We start from the raw sequence: 25626 nt of genomic DNA, 5'->3' as shown, positions 1-25626 counted from the left end.
TGCTCAGTTCGGTTAATTTTCTACATACTGCAAGTTTTTTTTACTAAAAGTGTCTACTTTACCATCCCCGATTTCACACAAAGAGAGTAATGTGCACATACGTCCGGCTCAGCGCACACTGACAGCAAGTACAGGAGACTCAGTAATGCTGCAAATGCACAATGTCAGCTCACCAAACAACCACTACAGATGGCGGCACAATGGAGGTGACGTCATGGAATCTTGGAACGACCGTCTGAATCTATCACTCTCTAATGTAACAAAAAGTGACGAAGGAATTTACAGCAGCTTTGTTGAAGACCATGAGGCCATGCTTCTCCATGGTAACATGAGGCTCATAGTGAGAGGTTCGTTGCCAGACATTTTTTCACTCATACCATTGATATCACCAAACTGGGTTCAAAACTGTTTTCACAATGACGCACAATTTGCCATCGAAACGCAGCCAACTGTTAAAAATGCAACATCATTTCAACAACTAAATATTTTAAAATTATTTACACAGAAGTCACAACAGGCATATTCAAATTTTTTCATGTTATTCCTGCACCCAAAACAGCTTGTCCTTTTAGACTTTGGGATCCTCCCTCGTGTCTGAAAACCTGTCGTCGATGCTACAATGGCGGTGTATGTGATGACAAGTCTGGTACCTGTGTGTGTGCTCCAGGGTTCAGTGGAGACAGTTGCGAGCAAGGTAAACAGATGAGAGTCCGAATTAAAAGACGCTTGACAGGAGGCTTGGAAGCTTTAGACTGGCGTCAATAGGTAGCATTTTGTTACAATTACAAGGGTCCTTACACATGCGGATCAATTATATGTTGGTTATGCTTGCATTTATTGGATGAGGAGAGCAAATTTGCGAATGAAACAAGTTTGATTTTTCACATTACATATACGATTCATGTAAATCGTGAATCATGAAATAAATAATTTCTCCTGCAAATGTATAATAATACCGAATAACACCTGTATAATTTCGGCACATGGTTGTTTTGCAAGTTATAATTCGATTTTGGGCACTATTTTCAGTTCACGGTCGTCATGTGTTTGGTACAGCTGCCAATCGGCGATGTTCCAACAGCAATGATCCACACAACGACGCTTGCCGGGGGCGTTTGTTCTGTCTACCAGACCCTTATGGGTGCTCCTGTGCTGCAGGTTACCAGCGATTAGACTGTATGCAAGGTACAGATCCTGGTAATATACTGTACAATACACTGCAATTTAGAGTAACAAACTAACAGGTATAATCCCGCTTAAAAGGTGACCGGATATCCCTATGTTCTAATGACGCATCACAGTGTTTATGTCCTTGCAGTGTTGGAAATAATAGAGCTTATCGGTGTATACACTGTCATAAGCCTATGAGTTCAGCTATCTCCGTTTCTATAAGGCAGTTGTTTTGTGTAACCATCGTTTGGTAAATCCCAAGAAAAATACCCTCAACAACTAAGGAAGGTGCCGTTCATGTTCATGTTATCAATGTAACTTGTAGCCTACGTGATCTGTTTCTGTTCGTGGCATACGACGACCCCTATCCGATCAGTGAAGACTGTGATACGTCATCAACTGCATATTGGGTTATTTTAAAGACTTTGAATTCATGCTTTTTCTGAAACAATTTATTCCCCAAACCACACCTTGGGGCCAGACTCATTGGCTATTGCCTTTTCATTTGTTTTTTTTTATATCTATGACGTTTATCAGAATGCAACGAAGGGACGTTTGGTGCAGATTGCCAGCAGACTTGTCACTGTGTATCAGGAGGAACGTGCAGTAAAGATACAGGAGAATGTAGCATGGGTGAGAGGAGTTATTCCGCAAGAACTTATAATGAAAAAGTAGTAGTTTTATGTTCATTCAGAGGATGACCGATGAATGGAAACCAGATTCACTCTAAAAATTGCTTTCTCACTCCTGGCACCGCAGTTGCTCTACGAATTACATGCATATAGGCCTAGGTCGTAAAAACTAAATCTTGCCTTGGTTTTTTTTCGGCAGGTTGTGAGGCATCATATTTTGGTACGAACTGTCAGTGCTCAAGTAAGTCAAATTTGGACAAGAATCAGTAAATAAAATAAGGAATTTGGCATTACTTGTCGTGACAATTTGTCAGTATAAAGTTAGTTTGTAAAAAGTTGTAAAAAAGTTTGATGCAATGGATAGCTATTTTCAATCAAAATTGCATTTTAAGCTTTTCCGAACGATGTTGTTTGTTATAGTTCTAGATTTGGATAAAAATTTAAAAACTTCTTCCAAGTTTTCAGGGTCGGCACAGTAGCAAGGATCTCAACAGTACAAAGACTCTGTTGATTTGAATTTCTGTTATGATCCCATAATGACAGTAAAGCCTAAATTTGTTCCAGTTCAGAATGGCGTGCTTGGGCTTGAAGTGACGTCAGGCGACCCCCATCAATTGTTCGTTACTTGGCAACCAGATCCATGCGTTTCTGGCTACGAATTGACAACTCGGGACGAGTGTGAAGACATTGTATATCAGGAAATGGCACTGGAAAATGCTTACCATTTCATCACTGGTCTAGAGTCACCATTAAGCCATAGAGTTTACATGCGACCAGTCTACCCGGGTAATGAACGTGGACCTGAGGTGACATTTCCACAAATAACGAGTAAGACCACAGGTTTATGAAGTTGGAATCAATGTTGCAATCTGCTTTTTTGTCCTTTTTTCAAAATGTCAGTCATTAAACTCAATTCAGAAAGCCAAATGTTTGCCTTTTGGCGAATAGCTGTTCGATTTTCAGTAGGAAATATGTTCAAAATACTTGTATATTTTTGTATAATTAGAGCCAACTATGGCCCCAGTTGACGTGAATTTCACCTCAGCAACACCATACAGTCTGAGTGTCTCCTGGAGTAAGCCACCTTGTGGAAGCCGAGGTGGCATCATCACAGGCTACACGTACAAACTGACTGAAGTAAGCCCGGAATCCCAAGCAGTCATTCAGTCAGTGACATCGGACGAATCGGTGACCATCGAAGGTTTAACGCCGCTGACTGAGTACAGTTTTCAGGTTGCTGCCAATACCACTGTAGGGGCTGGACCATATAGTCAGGCTTCAAACAAGACCACCTCAAAAGGCTAGTTACAAAACCCTTCAGTTTACTGACATGTTTCCTGTCTGTTTTCGCCAGATTAGTGCTTGCTGTTGATTGATGATCATCGTTTCTTCTGCATTTCTATACAAAAGAAAACTGTTCTAAATGATGTCTTTGGTGAATAGCTCTATATTTTTCAGCTCAGCAGTCAATTTGTTTAAAATGTCAGTCAAATCTTGCGGTTTTTTTTTTCATTAACTAAAGCAGCGCCAGCAGTGGATGACACACCAGTTCCTGACTCGTCATCAGCTGTCGCTGGGGCAGTAGTAGCTACCATTGTGATCCTGATCTTGTTAGTAATAGTCCCCATTGTACTCTATAAAAGGTAAATTTTCAAATTAAAGTTTATTCTCTTTTGGCTCAAAGGAAACCTTTGGCTAATACCGTTGGTCAAGTCTTTGTATCAACTGTGTTCCTGTCCAAAGAAATATGAAAAGGTGTCTTACAGTAATTATCACTTGGAAACTGTATGCGTTTGCTTCTGATAGTAAAAATTATTTTGAAGGATATGTCTTTCCTCGAGCAGTAAAAACGAAAAAAACCCCCCTTTTTTTCCCTTTAAAATACAGACGGACTCGTCAAACAAAGCAGCCACTTGATATCGATGGAGACGTTCCACTGAAAGGAAGAGATGCACATTTCCTACCAGGTATATCAGTACATTTAGGACTGTTTTTTGACGACTGTCAAAAATGATAAAACGCATGGGTGTCTTTAGCAACCACTAAAATAATCCGCTTTTGTAATTATTAGATCAGAAACCGGAGAATCCACCAAGCGCTTACGCTACTGTTAATCCTGTGGAGATATATCCTGAGCCACCACCCACTCCAAAGCCCAAGCCTGACCTTAAACCCCGCTGGGTCTCAACCAACTCACCAAAAGAGACCCTGGAGCAGCCTGTGGTGGACGAAGATGAGGAAGAATTGCCCTACGCTGAATTGCCCTCGGTACGAGAAGAGAACCTGGCAGAGTACATCCGAAGCAAAGACAAGGCAGGCAAGAAAGGATTCCCCACGGACTTCCAAGTAAGAAAAGCACGAAATGCGAGCCCCAAGATTAATGTATCTGAAGTCATTTTTAATTGTTTATTGCTGTATCTGATTTCGCTAAATATAGGAGCTGCGATTCAGTGCCCCGGGAGGTTTTGACGATAGTAGGCCTGCTGTAAATCTTCCCTAATAAAATGCAGTGGTGGTAAAACATCCACATCAAAAAAACCTTAATTTATCTCGGCATTATGGGCTTACTCCAAAAAGACATCACTGTAAACAATTTGATAACTATTGGCAGGGCGTTAGGACAGTTCTATCACGTCTTTCCAATGATGAGGCATCTCTCCAATAATAGATGCAGTGCTGAATATTCATGAGTAGTAAACACGTGTTTACATGCGCTGTATCTCCGTTGTGTTTATTCTCATGAATTTATTTGATTAGAAAAACTGATTATGGCGTGGATTGATTCTTGACTTACTATTACATGCTTGACTTTCTTTGTTGTAGACTTTGCCTAGAGGTTTGCTTCATCCGGCAACCGTGGCAGAGAAACCCGAGAACAAGACCAAAAATCGCTACGCTAACGTCCTTGCCTGTATGTCTACACTCATGCACTCTCTAATACGGATAGATCTATATATATTTTCGGAATTGTCTGACTTTAAGACAGTCATCTTCCCTTTGCTGTCAAGTGTAGAGATTTTTCTTGTAGTAAATTAACAAAATGTGACTTAATGTGTTCACGTTACAGTGTTATATTTTTGCTTTTTTAGCAAGTATTTGAAAACAAAATTTGATTTTCGCAACATAGATGACCATTCACGTGTAGTGTTGGAGCCGTTGGAGAATGACCCTCATTCGGATTATATCAATGCTTGCTTCATGGATGTAAGTTGAGGACGTTTTCTGACATTCTTACGGCTTTACTTGATAAGTTAAATGGATTTTAACGCCGACGCAAAGACTTCCAAAGAGCATAATGCCAATAATGTACTTTGTAAAACAAAAGACTCAATTCACTGATCAGTGTAAAGCCTTAGTGTAGTGATAATTTGAAGCAGACTCTTGCCAAAAAGTGTCCGTCAACCTTGCATTATTTTCTGGTGTAAGCCATTGTCATTCACGTGCATGTGCAATTTCGAAACAAAATGAGTTTTAAACCGCTCTTACATCGCATCTGGGAATAGGCTTATCTGTTCGTTGTTGGATACAGATTTTCAACGAAAATTTCCATGTTCTTCCTGGATTTGTTTTGAGACGTATGTTTCCGAATATCCTTACCAATTATTTTGACGATGAAACCTCCAGAAACGTTATTATTGAAATATTGTATCATTTCAATGTATTTCCCACACAAGTTAAAATGCTTACAAACATGTTTCTAAGCGACTTCTGGATCTGCTTTTCTTCTACAGGGGTTCACAAAGGCAGACAAGTTTATTGCCAGTCAAGGTATTACATTTCACATTCTCTTTATCGGGTCAAGTTTTGAAGGCATTGTAGTATTTGATCAGGATGATGGAAATGCTAAGTAGTTCGATTATAAATCGTATAAAAATGTTTAGAATACGTGTGCTTTAAAATTATCAGTCCAATTTATATTTTTAGGACCAAACAAAGGCTCACTGGCGGACATGTGGAGAATGGTGTGGCAGTATGACGTGGATAAGATTATAATGCTTACCAACCCAGTAGAGAATGGAAAGGTATGTACATTTTCTGTTGTCGAAGAGACAAAGATTTAAAGTAAAACTTATTATATCTTTGTGAGGGGAGTGTTGAAAAAACTAAAGGGTGTTTTAAGAAAGCAAGTTGTCAAAGGAGAATACAAGAGTACCGTTAGTTTGCCTTCTGCTTGGTATGAAATAGATTTTTGTTTATTAATTTTCCATTTTTACTTTTCATTTAGTGCGGTAGAAAGATTAAAAAAACAACTTAGTGACTTGATTAAATCGGGATGACTGACTGTTGGTAAAATGAGGACAAAATTAACTTCAAATAATTGTCAAAAGAGTTGTGGTTCTTGTAATTCCCTCCCTATGAAGAGAGAAAATCTACTCCTTTGAGCTCTTTAATTCTACAATAGAATATTCTCACTTGAAACCATCCTGTTTGAGTAGATCAAGTGTCAGCAGTATTGGCCGGATACTGGGTCAAAAATCTACTCCAACATCACAGTATCAGTTGCAAAAGAAAAGACATTCGTGGACTACACAATTCGAGTTTTCCACATCCACCAGGTAATTTACTTAAAAGTTGCTTAATTAATTGACCCAATTCCAAGCATTATCAATTCGAGCCAAAAAATTACGTGTTCCGGGAATATCGGCATACAAATGATTCTTCATTTAATGAAGTCTTGGTACGTTGGTACAGTGTGTCAGGTTAATTATGGAGATCTCACCGTTGATGATTTAGAATTGAACCCCCCCCCCATTTTTTAATTCATATTAATTAATAAGGAGCTAGGGTAAAGGTTTTATGTTTCTAGTCAGCATAGAACTTCAATATAGGGGTTTTGTCGGATCATTTATGATAACGTTTCAGACTTCTCCACTGGTTCTGGTTACCTCAAACCATTTTCAAGGTGTCAAAATTCTTGCAGGTTGTCAGTGAGGAAGGAAGCCGTACAGTGAAGCAGTTTCACTTTAAAACCTGGCCGGACATGGAACCCCCTGAGTACCCGACTACTTTGCTCAACTTCAGGCGCATTGTGAACAAAGAACATAACAAGGGCCGAACTGTCATACACTGCAGGTAGGAAGACAACTTCGGCTAGGCACATAGCTGCTGTTGTTTTTGCACAATGATGAAATAAAAAATTCGTTTAATAATCGTTAAGTATACCGCTTCATAATGACAATCATTGTCCCAGAAAGTCCGGATTGTGCTTGGAGATCTCTACTCCATTACAGGTTGCCGTTCTTTGGTGATAGAACGTTTCAACTGTATGGAACGTTTTCTCTAGGCTTAGAATATGATTATAGAATTATTCTAATTGTTAAAGAAGTATTTCTGAACAGGTTTTGAGCAAATGCCACATTTTGTCTTGACCAGCGCTGGTATCGGCCGCACAGGGACATACATCGCTCTGGACTCCATGCTAGATCAGATGCAGATGCAACGTCGAGTTGATGTGCTTGGCTTCGTCTATCGAATGAGACAAAAACGAACCAAGATGGTGCAAACCCCGGTAAGCAGAGGAGATTAAATTCGCTTTGAAATGTGCATTTTAATTTGAAATTTTCAACTTTTAAAATTGAACAGTTGTAACGAAAATGCACTTAAATTTGCAAATTTGTCTTAACGATTACGATTCTCTTTAATCTTATTGATTTTGTGTTTGATATTCAGGAGCAGTACCGATTCGTTTTTGATGCCCTTCTAGCTGCCTCCATGACTGGTAACACAGCATATGAAATTGTTGACTTTCGTCGTCAGCTGACAGGTCTGAAAAACAAGGAAAAGGGTGCAAAGAAAACGGGCCTGGAAAAACAATTTGAGGTAACCAAAAGTGAAATAGAACCTTGCAAACGAAACAGAATATTGTTTACGTATGACCAAAAATTTAATGGTGGAACTAATGCAAACTGCGAAGAGTGATGTAGGTTTCCGCAGCCAATTTTATATATAAAAGATGAAGTTTCACGAAGAACTTTAAACTCATTTTTAATTAAATGCTAGTCGTGTAGCACGGCGGTGGGGGAGGGAAGAACTCCACTATTTAAACAAACTTCAAAACGTGTATTGCTGAAAGTGGTCGGAAAAGCCTACAGTGACAGTTTTTTGACGGTCGTACCCTTCTTAAACGAGCATGAATATCTGACGCCGTGTAACCTTTTTGATAATGCCATTGCTTATAATAACCCACAGGGGGTCTGCACCCAAAATGTACTTGTAGAGAATACAAAAAAGGTTACTTAGACTACGAGAGCACAATAAATACCGGTAAAGGGAAAGGCGGTGATTTGCAAGAAAGAAGCAGAAAACAAAGTGTGCAAAGAGGAAGAGATGACAATGGAAACAGGATATCTCTTTTCATATGTTACTTTTGTTGGTATGGCAGTTTTTATCGATTAATGTACAATTAAAAAGCAGGCCGTCTTTTTCAATTGAAATTACAACTGCTTAATTCCTCTGGTGAGCATATGGGAAAAAATTCGACCCTAGTAAAGTAGAAATCACACTTCGCCCATCATGTTGTCCGAGATAATTAGGTTGCAGTCGAAAATGGGAAAGAAGATCACATTGAAACAATTGTACCTCGATATTAAAAGAGCTTCTTTACCCTTGATTATAGGCCTTGAGCAAACTGCTGGCAATGAAGCGCAGTGTGGAGAGAGAAACTGCGCAGACTGGACTGCACCCTGAGAACGTCAACAAGAATCGATTTTCTGATTTCCCCGCAAGTGAGTGCGCAGATTGGAATTAATACTTTCGATGGGTCTCTGTAGCTTGTTAGTTTTGACGCTGTTTGCATCATATTTGTACCCTTTGGACAGTATTTTTTTCTGTAACTTTTCCATTGTACGGGCCTTCAACGTTTTGCCATCGAAACCTCTGATTATCAAAATGTTGCTATCAAGAAGAAATTTTGGTGTAATTCAAGTGCAGGGACTGAAAGAGGTCACTTCCTTTAAGAAATACTAATAATGTTTATTGATGCTTATTTGTCAATTCTCAAAATTAAATAGGGGCAACCTAAAACACTACTTTTTGTCGTCCCTACTGCGGATTCTTTATTGTAGCATAATGAATTAATGATACATTTGTCCAGTAAGTCAGATTTGCACAGCTGAATTTGAGGCGAGAAATGTAAATGAGCAATGGTTGATGTTTGTCCTGAGGTTAAATGCATTCTGTTGTGAGGGGAAAGAATCCTCTTTCGCTTAAACATAGTTTTACATACCTTGTGGTATATATGTTTAGGAAGGAGACACCGTGTTGTTTCAATAAAATACTTAATACGTGCATTTACTTCGCAAACTATGCTTCCACTTTACCATCGTATCTCATTTTAAGTCAAGAGCTATTTACGTGAGCTAGAACAAAGACAATTTTTATTATTGTTAACCATCTTGTTCGATAATTAGTTGTAAAAAAAATCTTAGACTGCTTGGGGTAACTAGTGAAACATATTCAAGAAGTACTACAACGAGGATATAATGACGACCGCTTGGGCTTGTTTCCACAGAGCAACGTTCCCGGGCAGTGTTAATGACGAGCGTGTGTGAAAATGACACCGATTACATCAACGCACATTTCCTACCGGTAAGTTAGACGATTACTTCAGCTGCAAATACATGTCAGCCAATTGTCGTCCAGAGCTCCGGGATGTTATCAGCATTTTTACCCTTTTACTGCACAAACTTCGTCATAAAGAATGAATTTGTAGGCAGTTTCGATGAGGTATTAGAGGTTTCCACAGTGTCAAAACAATCCCACTCTACAAGGCATCAGTTGTACTGTGGCTAAAACGTTAGCCCTAGAATGCTGACATCAATTAGCTCCCCAAACTTCAAATTGAAATCCGAGTTTGCATGAAAGAAGTGATAGGACAAAGGATCTACCATTAACCTTGCCATAATTGAAGCCGGGCTAATGTAAGTTCTTCCACAAGTCTGTTATGATTTCGGTTTTACACCTTTAAGAGTTCCTTTACAGAAGCAGTCACTATAAAGAAGCAGGAAGAACGATGAAAAAGAAATACCTGCAGGAACTTGTGGTGGGCTCGGCTTTTATTTATATAAATCTTCATTCTTAAACAGGGCTACCGCAAGAAGAGCATGTATATCAGTACGCAGATGCCTATGCCAAACACCGTAGCAGATATTTGGCGATTGGTGTATGACTACAAAGTGGGTTGCATTGTCATGTTGAACCCGCTGGATCCAGCCAATGAGGTAAAGTCATATTGCAGATACACGTGTTTGTATTTGTGTTTGACAAGTGCGTCAATATAAAAGCGAAAACAGTGCTTGATTGAGCTGTTAACTTCGATCCAGATGTATTTGTGAGAAGTAAACTATAAAAGATTCTGCCTATTTGTTCTTGGAATGTACACTTTCCTGTGAATGGTAAGCAAGGTCGAAAGATTCAAAACTTTTTGAAGTGTAAGCGAGATGACATCAAGACACTGGGAGATTTCAAACAACCTTTTGTTTCTCTTCGCCTAAAGTTTTTCTGGTATTCATTCCTGCTTTTCATAGTTAAGTCCTTTTTGTTTCGCTTTACAGACTATGTGCCAGTACTGGCCAGAGAAAAAGGGTTCGACAATAGAATTTGGTCCACTTCTTGTCAAGCTAACAGAGACAAAAATGTACGACAGTGTAACACGACGGGTGTTTACTCTGAGAAACAAGGACCTCAAGGTAATCAAAATGCAAGGCATTGTCCAATTCTTTTCCAGAAACCCAGTAGTTTATTATGATGGCCGAATACTGTTTTACTAGACACTCGAAAAAAGCAATGAGACGGAAACGTTGAGAGAGTAAGTCATGCAGGCTCAGACCGAAGGCCGACATTATGGTGGTTGGTTTAGATTGAAACCCACACCCCCCGGCCACCTTCCACAATACCGTTGTACTGTGCAGAAAGTATTTTGAATAAAAAAATCTACAGGATACGAATGTTTTCTATTCATTGCAAATCAAACGTTTATTAAAATAAAGTTCTATGAGAGATTTTTCCATGCCAACAAACAAGTGTAAACTGCATGTCATTTGAAACGATTCAAAAGGCCAATGGTGTCGCCACAGAAAAATGAATCACGTGCACTTTCAACCTTAGCTTGGCAACCAATCGTCTTCACTTCTCACAATAATTGCAGACTGAAGAGGAACCCCGCACTGTCTGCCAGTTTGAGTGTTTAGACTGGCCCTCCGATGAGGACACGCCCACCTCCTTACAAGGAATGCTGACTCTCATGGGACTTACGCAAGAGTGGCTTGACAAGGACACACCCATCGTGGCTCACTGCATGTGAGTAAAGTTGATTTAACAAGAGATTCTTGTGGGAACATGAGACATAGTACGAAATTTGTGTAGGAGTTTGCAGCAAGTTTGCATGTTTTTATGTTGTAACGTTGACCGCTTCTGCTGGGTCTGCCCACACTGACAATTGAGACACAATCAGGCCTTTTTGTAGGTTTCTTTGGCTCTCGTCCGTTCATTTCAGCAGACGTTTTCTGACATTCACTCCAGAAGAAAAAAAAAACTCTACCAAACAATGTGCTTCTAACAACGCTATTACGCCGGTGCCGCGGTAACGGGTCTCCCAGGCTTACCGGTAGGGGCCAACCACACGGCTGTACCGCTACAATATATATACTTTTTTCTATCAGGGTTAACTGAAAGCAACGGCTTTGAGGAAAGTCTGTGGAAGAATATCTATGACAATTTATTACTTGCAGTTGATGACAAAGCTAATAGCGTGGGTAGTGAATTTTAAACTCTTTTATTTACAATCAATACATTTTTTCCCAGCAGCGATGGCATGGGTCGCAGTGCAGTCTACTTCGCTCTGATGTCACTTCTGGAACAGTCTAAAGAGGAGAAGGTTGTAGACGTGTTTCAAGCCGTGTTCCGCCTCCGGATGGCACACCAAAACATGATGTACTCAGTGGTAAGTCTGCTGTGTAGATACTGTATCTCAAGAGTATTTATTTTATACTATCCATTTCATATTTCAGCCTGATGTAACTTTTTCACCTTATCAAAAAATTACTCACTGCGTGTCTTCCAAGAACTCTAATGGCATCCGTCCAAATGACTCATGAATACGCATGCCTTTGTAAAGTTGGATGGAATTCAATTCGAACACCTGTTGCTCAAATAAAAAAGGGAAAAAGCTGTCAAACATGCCTCAAGCATATAGAAGGGAACCAGTTTTGATAGCATTCATTCCCAAGAATACCATTTTGTTGTCGCAACTGGGACCACAATACTGTGCAGTTTGGTGCAGTGATATTCACTGGTTTTCAGGATTCGACAAAATATTTTCTCGCGTAACCAAGAATCCTGAGCAGTTCCATATTCAGCTGTTAAACAAATGTTTTCAATGATGTTTAACCACTTGTATATTATGCGATTGGAATGGGATATTTTTTTTTACAGGAGCACTACGCACTGTGCTATGAAGTTCTTCAGTTGTACTTGGATTCCAATGTCACCTATGCCAACCTGTAGAACGCTGACTTGCAGCAACACCTTCACCTCAAATACCATTGGTAACCTGGTGAAAAGGGTTCCAACTTTGTGAAATCCAAAGCTCCGCTTACCGCACAATTTAAAGTAATATTTTCCTATTTCAGTGACTTGGGTCCATTGTGACTCAACCATTCATTCACTGAATCCAGGTCGTTGCGACAGTAGAACATCTACCGCTGTAAATACCTGTTTTAGCAAAGTTCGCGGTTTTTGCTATTTGGAATTAAATTACAGATTGTTTAAATACGCACGTTAGTATAGTATAACAATTCATTCGGTGACATAATTCATTACACCATCAACCTTATTAGCAAAGTTCGTGCCTTGGGAATTTTGATAATCCTGAGGTTCAATTTTTTTAGTTACGTCACAAAGACAGGTGTTAATAAATGTCTTTATGATATGTTCGACTTAAAAACTATCCAATGCGCATTAGTTTAGCGCACACGTGAACCTTACATGAACCTTTTGAAAATGCGAGTTTGACTTTTCACTTCCCCCTACTTAATAACTCGTTAGATCACTAATGTTAGCAACAGAAGGGACAAAGTTCGATTGTAAGACTATTTTTGGATGTTCTTTCTCTGGAGACCTAGGAAAATCTCCAAGCCTAAGAACAAGGTCAAGTTGGTTACTATTTACCCGGAATGGCAGGGATTTTTCGACGCGAGCCGTTGAATCTTTTGGCCACATGTAAAAAAGAAACAATATCGGGATAGTGGTTTCCCCTTTTAAATTACTCATCTCTAAGCTGTGCAGAGCACATTGTAATGCTTACTCAGAGGTCAGTGTTTCTTAAGACTTAAATACTTTTTCAGTTGGTAATGCACAAGGCTTGGAAGTAAATGTTTTACGTAAACGTAACAAAAGTAACCATTTATGCTGGGTGATTTTTTTCTCTCCCACGATATTTTATGGTTTTGTGGGAAAAGAATCAAATTGCCAACAGATATTCAGAAGGTTTAGAGTGGCATAACAGTAGAGCTGTCTAGTTTGCATTTTCAATTACATTACCAAATGGCAATGATATACTATATTCAAGTTGTTTCCTTCTTTTTTTCTGTTTTGATTTAATGCATTTTCCAATGAAAAGCACCAACGCAGTGAAAAGTCTGTAGTTAGAGATTTAAAAATTCAAATGCAAGCAACTGATGTTCATAACGTATTAAAGACGTAGCTTTAAGTCCACCAAGCTTTTGTGCATAGGTAAATATTAAATTTATAAAGTTCTGCTTGTTTTGGGTAGTATTGCCACTTCACCGAATGAATTTATTTTATTCTCACAGTCAAATATTTACCACCGTAAAGTAGTGCTTATGATCGTGGTTTGGCATGTTGATTTTCGCACGGTTCCAAATATCAAAGTTTTTTAATTATATTGCAGGTTTAGTTAGTAATAACCGCTTGAATGTGTGTGAAATATAAAAAAAACGCATTGCTTATAACCTAGTACGATATAAAAGCGACTCAACGTAGCAGTGTTCTGCTATCTATGTTTATAGGATCATTGTTGTTGGCAAGGTATGCAGAAACTTCAGAAAGCGTGAATTTAAACACTATGGATGGATTCAGATGTGTGTGTTTTTCAAAAGCAACGAAAATTTTAACAAACCTATAAACAAGATTATCATAAGTTGGTGTTTACATGAAATGACTAGCGTTTTGAATGTGTGGTAAAAAGTCTATCGAAAGAAGCGATCTCTTGTGCGTATTTGTAAGAACATGCTTTTGAAATTAGGCGTTTGTGCAGGGCACAGTAGTGGTGTTCATATTAATCAGTTCAATATATACAGATGCTAATAAAAAAAAAGCTTGTCTCGTGTAAAAATTGTGTGATTTTCTGTAAAAATTCAGAAAGTTGGGAGTTAGATAACGGTAATCGGGCATATTCTGCGACTTTCAAATCCAGTACCTCGATAATATGTGTTTTCTACACGTAGCGTTCGTGGAAATTACTGGTAGTTTTTTCCCATGTTGTTTCACGAGCCCCCCCCCCCGTGCCGTCATGATAAATGTACCCTAGTTACGCCACTGAGGCACGACCATTTGCTCTTTGCACGCTGCCGCTATAATCATGCACAGTCTCGATCTGGCAGCTTTACACAATCAGTCAGTGATGCACTGATTTTGGGCGTGCTGCGTTAGTCAGTACCATGCGATTGGGCAAAGCGTTTGTGACGCGATTGTACAACCTGCCAGTTCGATGACAGTAAAGTTACTTTGGTATTGGAAATTGGACACTCCCATAGGTTTCGACATGGAATATCAGATTTGTCTTGACATTCCTTGTACAATCCTATGGAAATGTTCACTTGTGTTGAGAAAAATCAGACATTCGCTGTGCAAACCTTCAGGAATGTCCAATATCAAACTGACACTACTGCCATGCCAATTCGAGGCTTGTGGATGCTTCCATGTTTATTTGAACAGATAAAATCAGAGAAAACATGTTTTCCTTTGAGATACTCTTTAATATCGATTCAATTTTCAATACTGAAGTCCATTCAGATAGCTTGAGCAAGGGTAGAAACATGATTACTTGAAATGCTTTGATGTGAAGTTGTATTTTGTTTTAATGTGCACAGGGATTTTTTTAAACTTTCAATATTCATGTTTTAACCTATACATTAGCGCTATGTCAAATCTCTCTGATCTTGAAAATGAAGACTGCAACAAACATAAAACAACCAAAATATTCAATTCATATTCTTTTATTTACAAGTACTTCCAGATGTAAAAACAGGAACATACAATTAAATAGCAAGATGATGTCTTCTTGTTGCAAAATCAAACAAAGTTACTACCTTATCAGTAAAGATAAGGCAACGCAAACAAACGGATATAAACGCTCACCCCTAAGAAATGTACATATTTCAACATTACAAACCTCGCAAAAGTAACAATATTCATTGTTGGTATCATAAAATATAGACACAAAAATTGTCCTGTGATTGAAACAAGCCTATTTTTGTCTAAGTTACATCTTAAATTTTGAAGTTGCAGAAACAACGGCAATAATAGTGATCACAAACCATAAATCGTAACCAAGCTCGCAGGATGATGCATAAAATTCGCAATACGGTAATGGAAATAGTTTGGTGGGGACGAACCTCACGAATAAGAAGTCCTTCGGACTTTCGAGATTACCTTATTTATAAACTTAGAACCTAAACATCAATGAAAAATAATGCATTGGGACCTAAATAATCTTTGTTATAAGCAAAATCTATTAAACAGTGCTTCTATTTTGGAGGTTTGACTGTTTTGAAAGGTAGGTTATTTTACGCCGAACCACCTCTTTTTATCTCAGCTCGAAGATGTTAGTGCTCATGTCGGCTACAGCCGAGTCATGAGTAAGAAAATGCCAGCATATGGAACAGATCGGGAAAGCCATCCCTTCCATTTATTACCGGTGTGTGGCTGTACAGAGTTTTGAATGGAAAAAGTCAATAAAAATGCGTTATCGACGTTACACTTCACTTATAAGTGTGGCACATCTATTACATAATACGGTGACATTTTACTTCCACGGTTCGAATGTCGCCATGTTGGTGGGAAAGCCTGGTTTACAGTGGTGGGTAGTAAGATAGGGTTGCTACGCTGACAGGGCCGGGTGCCCTGCACACGTACTGGCATCCTTTAAAGAAAGAAAACAATTTTCATTCTGAATTTTATTGCGCTCTTGAATATCAAAATTAAAATTGTAATTTTGTGCAAAAATCATTCTGGAATGAAAAGAATGCTGTGGCGTTTAACTGCGTTTCTTGCCACATCCGGAGCAAGATTTAGCTTCAAGAAAATAATCGTTATGTAAAACTGGAAACGTCTAAACAAACAAGCAATGAAACCACAAAAATTACAACGTGGCACAAAAACAGAACTCGCTGAATGAAATGCTGAGAACGAATGATAACCCGCACATAATGACCTATTTAAACACTGTGTAAGTATGTGTTCCTCTTGGTAGTGTAAGGAGTTCTGCTTTTCTGAATATAGCGACATCCGCTAAGATGGCAACATGTTTTTCTAACTCACTGTCACTGTCTTTGGCAGAGGGCCATGGGGTAAGAATCAATTTCAAACAGCCAAATTCTGCCTTACTCTAAGCAATAAAAATACACATATATAAATAATGGCACACTATTTCAAACAAGCCGATTTAATTAGTTGGTCTGAGGTATGGACATTAAACAAAAAATGTCCAACACGCATTTTACTCATACAACGATGCTACTGTAGCATCGGACAATGGAGACTATTTGGCATGAAGCATGATACGATGGACGGCATAAACATTGAAAGTCTGTTTTTTTCAACATGTCTTTCTTCACTGTGCAGTGTGTATCATTGGCAGATTCTGTCATGGCGAGCGATGGCAAGTGATGGCTTTACAAAACGCTGTTGATTTACGTCAGTCATCGTTTTTGCTACCCAATTTCTGGCAAAGCATGGCTGGCCCTCGGTACATTTACAACGATTAAAAAATACTAAAAACTGCCGACACCTATTACTTTAAAAACGTTTAAGCACCAAACTAATACCATGGCAACAGTTGTTTAATACCTAGCTTAAGATGAAGTTTCTGCAAACTCGGACGGTCCGTATTTATAACATGAAGAAGATAGGTCTATTTCCAGGGTTTTAATAACTAATCTAAAAGAGAGCAGCACCGTTGTCGATACAATCACAGAACCACCAGGAAACAAGACTCCTAACAACGTGACAAAGGATCAAACGATTTTGATGCAGCTCATTTGAATGGATTGTAACTTGATTTAAGACTGGAGGTCTGGTGATGGTCTTAACATGGCTTTGCAGGGTGTAACTAGAGCACATACAAGGAAATCCACTACTGAAGTCACCAAAGTGATGGTACATGTATCTCATCGGATTGGTATACATTTCTGTAGAAAACTGAGCTATATACACTTGGACGTCAAGCTCTGCCACGCTTGAACGATCAAGTTTGATCCTGTAATCCCATCAGATAGATGGGCAGGCTTACAGTCTTCATTAATGATATGACAGACAACGCCAGGTGCAAGTGTGAATGGCCATTCTTAGAGTAACTAAAGAATAGTTTCAGTTACTCCTGCTTTCTTCATTTTATTTTCTGTGGTATCAAGATAAATCCTTCGAAGTGTTAATTTATTGCATATAATTTCTAACATCAAAGTTTTGCTTACACAAGTCATGGAGAGCAAATCTCACTCCAATTTATCATTTCTTACCTTTGGTATTTAAACTTTTAAAATATTAAAATAAGTGTACTGCACAAAATCAGCCTCTTGCGTTGCTGTCAAACTATCTTCAAATAAAATCATGATACGGTCATTTTGTACCTCTGGTGCAGCAGTATTGTGGAATGGAAGTCACCATGATGTAGGTCAATAAAGCGAAAAAAGACAGCCTTTCTGATAAAAACTTCTCCAAACATATACAATGTTTTGTACTTTATTTACAGCATAGTTACTTTCAGATGATGTTTTGTCACTTTTTCAGCCTCTGAAGATTAATTCCCATCTTATCCCTGATGATGTTTCCCATATATAATAAATTGCTATTAATTTGACCGGCACTCTGCCTTGTCCTGAATCAAGTCCCAATAAACCCCCCATTTTTTAGATATGTAATAAATGTTGAGTTATTCTCATAACTCTGTCTTTGCCGCCCCTCAACTCTTCTTCATGGCTTCCTGCTCCTCCCAAGTTTCCCTGAACAAGACGGCAGCCTTGTTGAACTCCTGCTCCTGGTAACGCGGGTCCTCGGTGAACCAGAGAGCAAGAGCACACCGACGGCTAGACAGGACTGCCTTGGCACCGTGGACGTTCTCCTCACCAGCAGAGAAGACCACCAGCCGGCCACACTTGGGCTTTAAATGGGCCTACGGGGGTAGGGGTAGGAGGTAAGGGTGGTTGGTGAGAGGGTGGGGGGTAAAGGAGGACGGGGAAACGAGGTAGAGCTAAGGTGAGAGTAAGGGAAGGGCGAGGGGAAAAAACCAGAAGTACATGTGGGTGTGGGGTGCAAACATGGGGGAATGAAGTAGGGGCAGGAGTAGGCTCAGGGGTAAGGGTAAGGTATGGTAGAGCTAGATTAGGGGTAGAGGTAAAAGAAAGAAGACATTTGTTTACTTCCAAGAAGTATTTCTATTTTGCTCTTTGCTCACCTCAGTCTGAAACTCTCACGGCTTGGTGCAGCAAATGTATTGAGTCTAGTCTCTGGCCAATCTATGCAGATGCCATTCTATTGCTACGCTGAGCTTTAATAGGGGCGATTCACAATAGAGTGCACCATCAAGAGGTTGCCAGAGACAGGCCAACTCTTAAGTTTACGGTCAATAAAAGCAGGACGCCTTGCCACAATTCATATTTCAGTATGAGATTGGGTTATCCCATTCTATACGATAGAAAGAAAGGATGAATTGGAACTGCTGATCGAAATACATGTACAAATCTTCCCTTACAAAGCAGTTCCTGGCGCATAGCCAGCTATGGTAAGTGGGTCATTTCCAGCATAGCGAAAAATGGTCTTTCCTTGACAGCCTCTTGGTGGCTCTGCATTATGAATTAATAGTATTCTAGAGAGCGTGGAAAAAGTATGGCAATATTCAGCAATACAGGCGTTTCACAATAGAGCACCTCCAAGAGTTTGCAACGCGTTGGCCAATCACAATGCACACAATCTGTCGACCCAATGTGCATTTAAATCCCCTGTATTGCTCAGAATGTCAAATTGGAGGCTGCAATTATGTATTTGCAGAATAACGGTATCTTTGGAGATGTTTGGTCATGGTTGAGAGTCTTGAACCAACAAACGTTGAACGCTTTCACATGTTATGTTCACTACAGCTATGCCACTACCATTTAGAACAGTGACAGCACAGCAGACTGTCAAACCACACTCACAAGATGATTTCAATTTTCAGACAGGGCCGAATTCGGTAAGGCTGCACCCACTGGCTATAGAGTACTGAAGAGTGATGTCATTTGAGCCAGGAAGTGCAGTCAAAACGAATGCCGAACACACGCATATTGGTTCACACGCTGGTTCTCCGGCTAATGTATTTTACACACATAACTACGCATGACGTATTCACATCAGTACTCTGTCATGGCTGCAGTTATTTCACGCAACCGCAGCCAATTAGATGCAACCCCTTTTGTCCTGGAACACCCTCCTAACACATTTCAACACGTACCTGATAGGTCATGTTGGGGTGTGCAAACACGAATTCCCCTCCTTCAAAGTCTTCATTGAGGTAGAGTATGGCGCTCCAGTCCCGCCATGTGTAGGCGGGTGGGGTCTTGTGGCACACGTGGGCATCGTCTAAGCTACAGTTATCTGCATGGATTGGGTGGCTGAGGTCTGTTCTGGAAGGTGTAAAGAATCTGGTCACCAAAGAACAAATGGGGAAGAGTCTTAAGTTCATTTCCTTAAAGAGAGAGTTTCTTTGATATAACATTGCTCTGAAGTACGTGTACCATATGTAACCATAAACTTCAGTTAAAAGGGCCCTCGCTGCACTGAAAACTTCAAAGTTGTGAAGAAAAATGTTTAAGTGAAGCTAGCATAGTAGTCACTGCAGTGGTAAGTAACCACCGATTAACTACATGCCATGTTGTCTTGTAACATGAGTTACATGTCCTCAAATAATCCATGCCAAAGGCATTCCCCTAGCTTTGGCAAAATTTACCCTTTTACATGTAGACAGACAGCTGATTTGACTTGCAAATTGCCAGCTAATGACCAGATAAGTGTGAAAATCACTTTTGAATAACCTGCACAGGTACCCTTCCTTACGTTTTTAAAGCACAACTCCTCAAGTGTTTACGATGTTTTGTGGCAGAGAAGTGTTGCAACCAATCTTCAGAAAAACCTTTAATTTACTTAAATGCCCCCCCCCCCCAAAAAAAATGAGAGAGGTAGACAGAGCTATTTTGGGGAGGGAAAACAGCCAATCCAAATTCCTGACTCTACCCTAATCATTCCCTGAACAGTAACTGTGTATAATCCACCATGTAAAGCTTCAGATGTTACATGAGTGCATAGCTAATCATGTTACTCAAAACCCATCTCCATTGTCAGAGTTGCTACTGTTTGCTCATTGAGGTAAGACCAGTGTCTAATGGACAGGTGTATAATGTTCATGTTTACTGCATGTACATTTATATTAGGAAACAGTAGAGGAGGACTTGTGTTCACTAGCATCTCCCTGAAATGATCTTAAACCCATCTGTACTTTGATGCTGAATCGTACATATACCTGGTTCAGCTGTCCGGCAGACGAGATGCGAGAAGGAAAAGTAGAGCTCCCCCTTCACCGTGAAGTACCTCTTCAAGAAGATGCGACTCTTTTCCGCCAAGTGCATGTACGTGGCGGGTAGAACCAATATTACTCGGCCAACTTTGGCAGCCTTCAGAAAAACCGTCAAACATTTAAAACAAATTCAGTAAATTTATAGTAAGGATTGCGGTAACACCATGTATTTATCTCTTCTTTGAGTATGTGTGGTTCTGAGAAGAACCGGGGAATAACTCGACGTTTCGAACAATGTTCTATGTCCGTCTTCAGGAAACTGCAGGATTCTAACTGGGAGTGGAGCTTATATGGTGTAGAGAGGGATCCAGATGTAGGGATTAGCTCGGTGAAGCGTTAAGGCGGGAACAGTGATGGCGGGAACAATGGATGCTGCACTGGATCCTGGGGCTGCATGCCCTGTGTGTGTGTTTACCAGAGCGTGTCAGTTGGAGTTGGCAGTGGGAGAGTGAATAGTTGGGAGTCCTAGGGTATAGGAGACCCATTGGACTGGGATGTGAGGATGGGGCGCCAGATATCGCTGATGTTGAAGCCGATGTCTCGGGGAACTGTGTCGTGCTTGGTGATTTCCATGGCTTCTCTAATGCGGCGGGGTACCATCGTTCGATGCTGGTGATAAGTTCAGCTTGGCTCCAGTTGATTTGATGGTCTTCAGTGTGGGAGTGCTTAATTGTTGACGACTTTTCCAGCTCTACCTTCCCACCATGGGCTTTGTGCTCGTTGATTCGGGTAGGGAGGTCCCTGCCCATCTCGCCGATGTACACTTTGCCGCGTTGGCAAGGAATTCTGTACACCTCCGGTCTGCGATGGGGGTCCTGTCGGTCCTTGTGCGAAGTGAGCAGGTAATGCAACTGTAGTGGGGCTGTGTGAAAAACTTGAATACCGTGCTTGTGGAGAATCCGCTGGATGTGGTGGGAGGTATTGCCTAAGTAGGGGAGGGTAATGGAACTAGGGGCCCTAACTAGTTGGCTTTGGGTATAGGAGACCCTTCGGTCGGGGGTGGATCTGGGATCTTGGGTCTTGACTTGGCTTGGCTTCTACCCGTTACGTTGCAGCGCTGCAGTGATGTGGTGGAGTTCTTGACCGAGGAATTCTTTGTCGCAGAAGTTGTATGCCCTGGGGACACGAGTTCTTGACAAAAAAGTGCGCCGGGGTCAAGAGTTCAAGGTGAGTGAAGTGGGAATCCCCGGCGCGAGTGGTGGGTGAAAGGGAGAAACTGGGTGGAAAAGGGAGGTGCTCCAGAACTGTCCTATCCCTACTACTCCCATATCATTGGCGTTACTCTCGAGCATCATGCAGATATAGCCCGCAGTATGCTCATCCCAATATGAGGCGACGCTATTCCGCTCAGCTATGCTGCTGGCGTTCTTCGGTTTCTTAGTGAGTTTGCAGCGCATTCTAGGTCAAATGTGCAGGACTCGGTTTTGCACATCTCAGATCTTCGCTTCCTACAGGGCGGGGAGGGAGTAATTCTCTCCTTGTGTCAGACAAAGACAAACCAGCATGGCCCCCCGCAACTTGTTCATGTGGGCAGATGGACTGATGCTTCTCTTTGTTCAGTTCAAGCGCGCCACGCGTACCTAAAGTGTCGCCCGCGAACACTTGGTCCACTTTCTTGTCATGTGGAAAGCCAGTCCCTCACACGCTATCAATTTAATAGGGTGTTGCAAATAGCGTTAGTAGACTACGATTTTACCAATGCGCACAATCCATTCCACTCATTCCGCGTGGGGGCAGCTTTAACGGCCTTTGAAATGGGCGTTCCCTTCGCCGATATACGGTGCATGGGTCAATGGCGTTCGGACGCACTGGCCACCTACCTCTACTCCTTTCCACCGGCAAACTTCAATGCGTGTTGAGCATGTTAAGCTTCGTCCATGTATTTGGTTTTTCAGGTCTGGCGCCACACGTGCGAGAGTGCACGTGCGAGAGTGTGCCTTTATTGTCGGAGACTGGCTGGTGCGATGGGCAGCCGATGGGCAGCGGTTTCCGAATGCGAATTTGGTTTGGTCATGCGTATTGCTGCGGCTCTTTTATTATGGTGCTCAGTCCCCAAAATCGATGGGACATGTACGGCGGGCAACAAACCGCTGGGCACGGTCTCAATGCCACAAGCTAGGGATTAGTGTGTTGGAGCACCCCCAATTTCATTGGTCAGCAGCAAATCTTTACCGCAGGGACGGATTGCACCTCTCTCCCGAGGGAAAGCCCTTTTTCTCCAGAATCTCCGCTGTTTCATTTCTGGGGCAAGGCTCGTTCTTCTGTGGGTCGTGTTACTTGCGAGTGGTAATTTACGGCCCCAGAAGAGGTCAAGTTCCATTATTCCGTACTTTGTGCCGCTCAATCGTTTTGTTCCCTGTGATGTGCCACACAGGCAGATTCATTTTTTTTTTAAAATATAGTCGATATATTTTGCCATAGATTCATGGCCAGTGATGTACCACACGGGCTATTCCCCTCTACACGTGCCAGTGGAGGGAACTAGAGTTTACCACATTTGCAATGTGATTTTGTAAAGCTTCGTTAGTTTAGACAGGTGCCTAACAGGTTGCATGTGCTTTGCACCTTAATAGTTCTATTACATTGTTATTGTTTGCTCTAATATGATTACACAACGGCCGTTGGTGTGTTGGTGAAAAGTAGTCATTGGGTATCACTATACCTGAGTTGTGTTCTTTGGTATCACAACCACTGTTGATATGTTGGTGGTCTGGGTACCGCTTAAAGTAATCTTTGTTGAGATGGCATGACTTCCTAATTCGGTTTGCCCATAATCTGTGGTATTGGTATTTCGGATGAACAGTTAAACGTTGATTAAAATTGAAGCTGTGTCGAGAGACACAAGCACACACAATAAAACTGCCTTGTTGGTGTGCTTATTCTTTCAGGGGTTTGAGTATAATATTGTGGTACTGTCATTACCCTTACACATTGCAAGATAAAATAAAACATGTTTGGGAAATAGTCAACGTTCTAGTTGAATTTGCACATTAATATTGAACATTTTACAATTTTGATCAAAAACTCCATTAAATTAATTCCGTATTCTGAAAACCCAAATGTTTTCTATATATGCCAGTTGAATTTTTGTACCATTGCTTAATTAACTCGCAAAGCAATAACAGAAACTTCAATTTACATCATTTTAATTATCAGATGCCTTTATTTGCTAAGCATTCAACAATACATATTTGTTTACTGGATTAATGCACGGGAAGCTATTGTAATAACTGCACCAAAAATAAAACAATGGAAGAAAGGAGAAAAAGAGATAAACAGGTATAAATATCTCAGATTAAGGGAAAACATTGAAATCAGCCCTTTAAACCTTTAAACTTTTAATGGTTTATACGTTTGTTGCGGATGAGTGCGTTCTCCTTGGAAATCCCCTCCCACCCGGAAAAAAGTGATCGCACCCCCTGGATAAATGCTAGAAGCTAATGTAACTTAAAGTTCTAAAACGTTAGTAAGGTGGCAAAACTTACTCTTAAAAGTTATTTGCATTCTTATTACATCATGATTACAAACATTAAAAACACGGACAGATATTAAACTTCCATTCTTGGTTAATCAGTACACTGAAACAATACGGTTTTGTTCTGAAAATGAAATTTGCGTAACAAAAACTAGCACTGAATTAATGTAAAATACAAAGTCTTGTAATTAATCAGCTCACTTGTAGTTAATCCCTTTGTACATGGAACACCTTTGATAAACACTGAAACTTGTTTGTGTGAAAAAGCATGTTTTCATAATAGGTTTTTATGTACTTATATATCCATTTAACCATCCATTTTGTCAGAAAAAAAGTACACACCCTCCCGTACCCTTGTGGGCCATAAAACATGAAGCAGATAATGCAAATTTGTTAATGTTCATGTAGCCAATTCTTGTATCTCTCTTTAAGTCATTCAATATAATTATTGCATCTATGTACAGATTCCTGATTACAGTATCCATTTTGATAGTTCTTGGACTGGACTGAGTAAATACACACTATTTATTTACAATACCAGTAAAGCATAATACCATTCTATGTTCATCCTATGATAGCACATCCATATTACATTGGGTGGTGCCAGTCTCTTGGGTTCCATGCCTCATTCGTTTGTTTTTTGTTACGTGGCTTAGAGCATGTGCACGTAGTTATATAAGCCAGAATGAAAACATTTTAATGAACTTTCATTCCATTGCTCTCATTTCTATTCTCTCCCAAACAAAACAGTAACCCCGCTTTCAAATCAATATGGCCTATTTGTGAATAAGGCTAATTGTGCATATTAAGGATGGCCGTTTAACAGCAGAAATACATATTATGATTAGATTGTGAAACTGGGAAAAGCTTAACCACATTCTGCGAAACAAATGCCCAGAAAAATCCAATTGCAGATCGATATCGACACAATCACATATTGACGCAATCAGCCAAAATAGCCGAAAGAGACAAAAATGAAACACAAAGGGACAGTGTTCGTAAAATAACAAATATCTGTGACGATTACACGTTATTTTTAAATCTTGCGACTGCTGCCGGTGCAAATAATTTTGAGTTTCACTAAAAAACCCGGGAATGCAGGTCATCTATGTTCAAAACTATAAAACTGTTCGCCCCTCGAATTCATCCTGATGCTAAAAGCATCAATAACCAAAAAAGTGCTTAAATTATAATGTTCAATGCAATTAAAAATGGTTTCTGGTTGGAATACCAATATTACAATTATGTCCACCCATCCAACAATAATATCGTTTCATACATGTTTAAGCATTTGTAAACCAACAGCCGGTGGTGAAAATTTGTGCTTGAAAATGGGAGGATGGGCAAAGGTGGGAGGATGTCTTGTCTACCCATGAAAATTTGAAAGCGCGGGTTGTGGCACCATATGACTCTATGTGGTCGATGTTCATGATAATGATGTACATCTGTAATGATGTATTCCCCACGGCAATGTACTGCTTATTATTTTTAATTATTAATTATTTTTG

At 40.2% G+C, this 25626-nt stretch overlaps 1 protein-coding gene across 1 annotated transcript in view; it reads left to right on the top strand.

The window, feature by feature from the left end:
- Positions 1 to 13907, top strand: part of LOC110990560 (uncharacterized) — a 34043-nt gene extending 20136 nt beyond the window's left edge. Inside the window, exons 9-33 of the mRNA XM_087130970.1 lie at positions 84 to 347; positions 560 to 694; positions 1030 to 1185; positions 1708 to 1803; positions 2002 to 2043; positions 2367 to 2630; positions 2809 to 3102; positions 3328 to 3445; positions 3690 to 3769; positions 3874 to 4148; positions 4626 to 4713; positions 4930 to 5006; positions 5534 to 5570; positions 5727 to 5824; positions 6239 to 6358; positions 6724 to 6875; positions 7176 to 7311; positions 7473 to 7622; positions 8419 to 8527; positions 9313 to 9389; positions 9887 to 10021; positions 10355 to 10489; positions 10948 to 11099; positions 11607 to 11742; positions 12234 to 13907. Coding sequence (XP_086987096.1) covers positions 84 to 347; positions 560 to 694; positions 1030 to 1185; positions 1708 to 1803; positions 2002 to 2043; positions 2367 to 2630; positions 2809 to 3102; positions 3328 to 3445; positions 3690 to 3769; positions 3874 to 4148; positions 4626 to 4713; positions 4930 to 5006; positions 5534 to 5570; positions 5727 to 5824; positions 6239 to 6358; positions 6724 to 6875; positions 7176 to 7311; positions 7473 to 7622; positions 8419 to 8527; positions 9313 to 9389; positions 9887 to 10021; positions 10355 to 10489; positions 10948 to 11099; positions 11607 to 11742; positions 12234 to 12305 — 3398 coding nt within the window. The 3' untranslated portion in view covers positions 12306 to 13907. The remainder of the gene's footprint in view (positions 1 to 83; positions 348 to 559; positions 695 to 1029; positions 1186 to 1707; positions 1804 to 2001; positions 2044 to 2366; positions 2631 to 2808; positions 3103 to 3327; positions 3446 to 3689; positions 3770 to 3873; positions 4149 to 4625; positions 4714 to 4929; positions 5007 to 5533; positions 5571 to 5726; positions 5825 to 6238; positions 6359 to 6723; positions 6876 to 7175; positions 7312 to 7472; positions 7623 to 8418; positions 8528 to 9312; positions 9390 to 9886; positions 10022 to 10354; positions 10490 to 10947; positions 11100 to 11606; positions 11743 to 12233) is intronic.
- Positions 13908 to 25626: the final 11719 nt, after the last annotated feature.

This window comes from Acanthaster planci, linkage group LG21 (genome assembly GCF_054643075.1).
Source record: "Acanthaster planci isolate LZ-2023a linkage group LG21, COTS_SCS, whole genome shotgun sequence".
NCBI lineage: Eukaryota > Metazoa > Echinodermata > Asteroidea > Valvatida > Acanthasteridae > Acanthaster > Acanthaster planci.
Note: the sequence above shows the minus strand (reverse complement) of the source record. Positions and strands in the feature narration are given on the sequence as shown.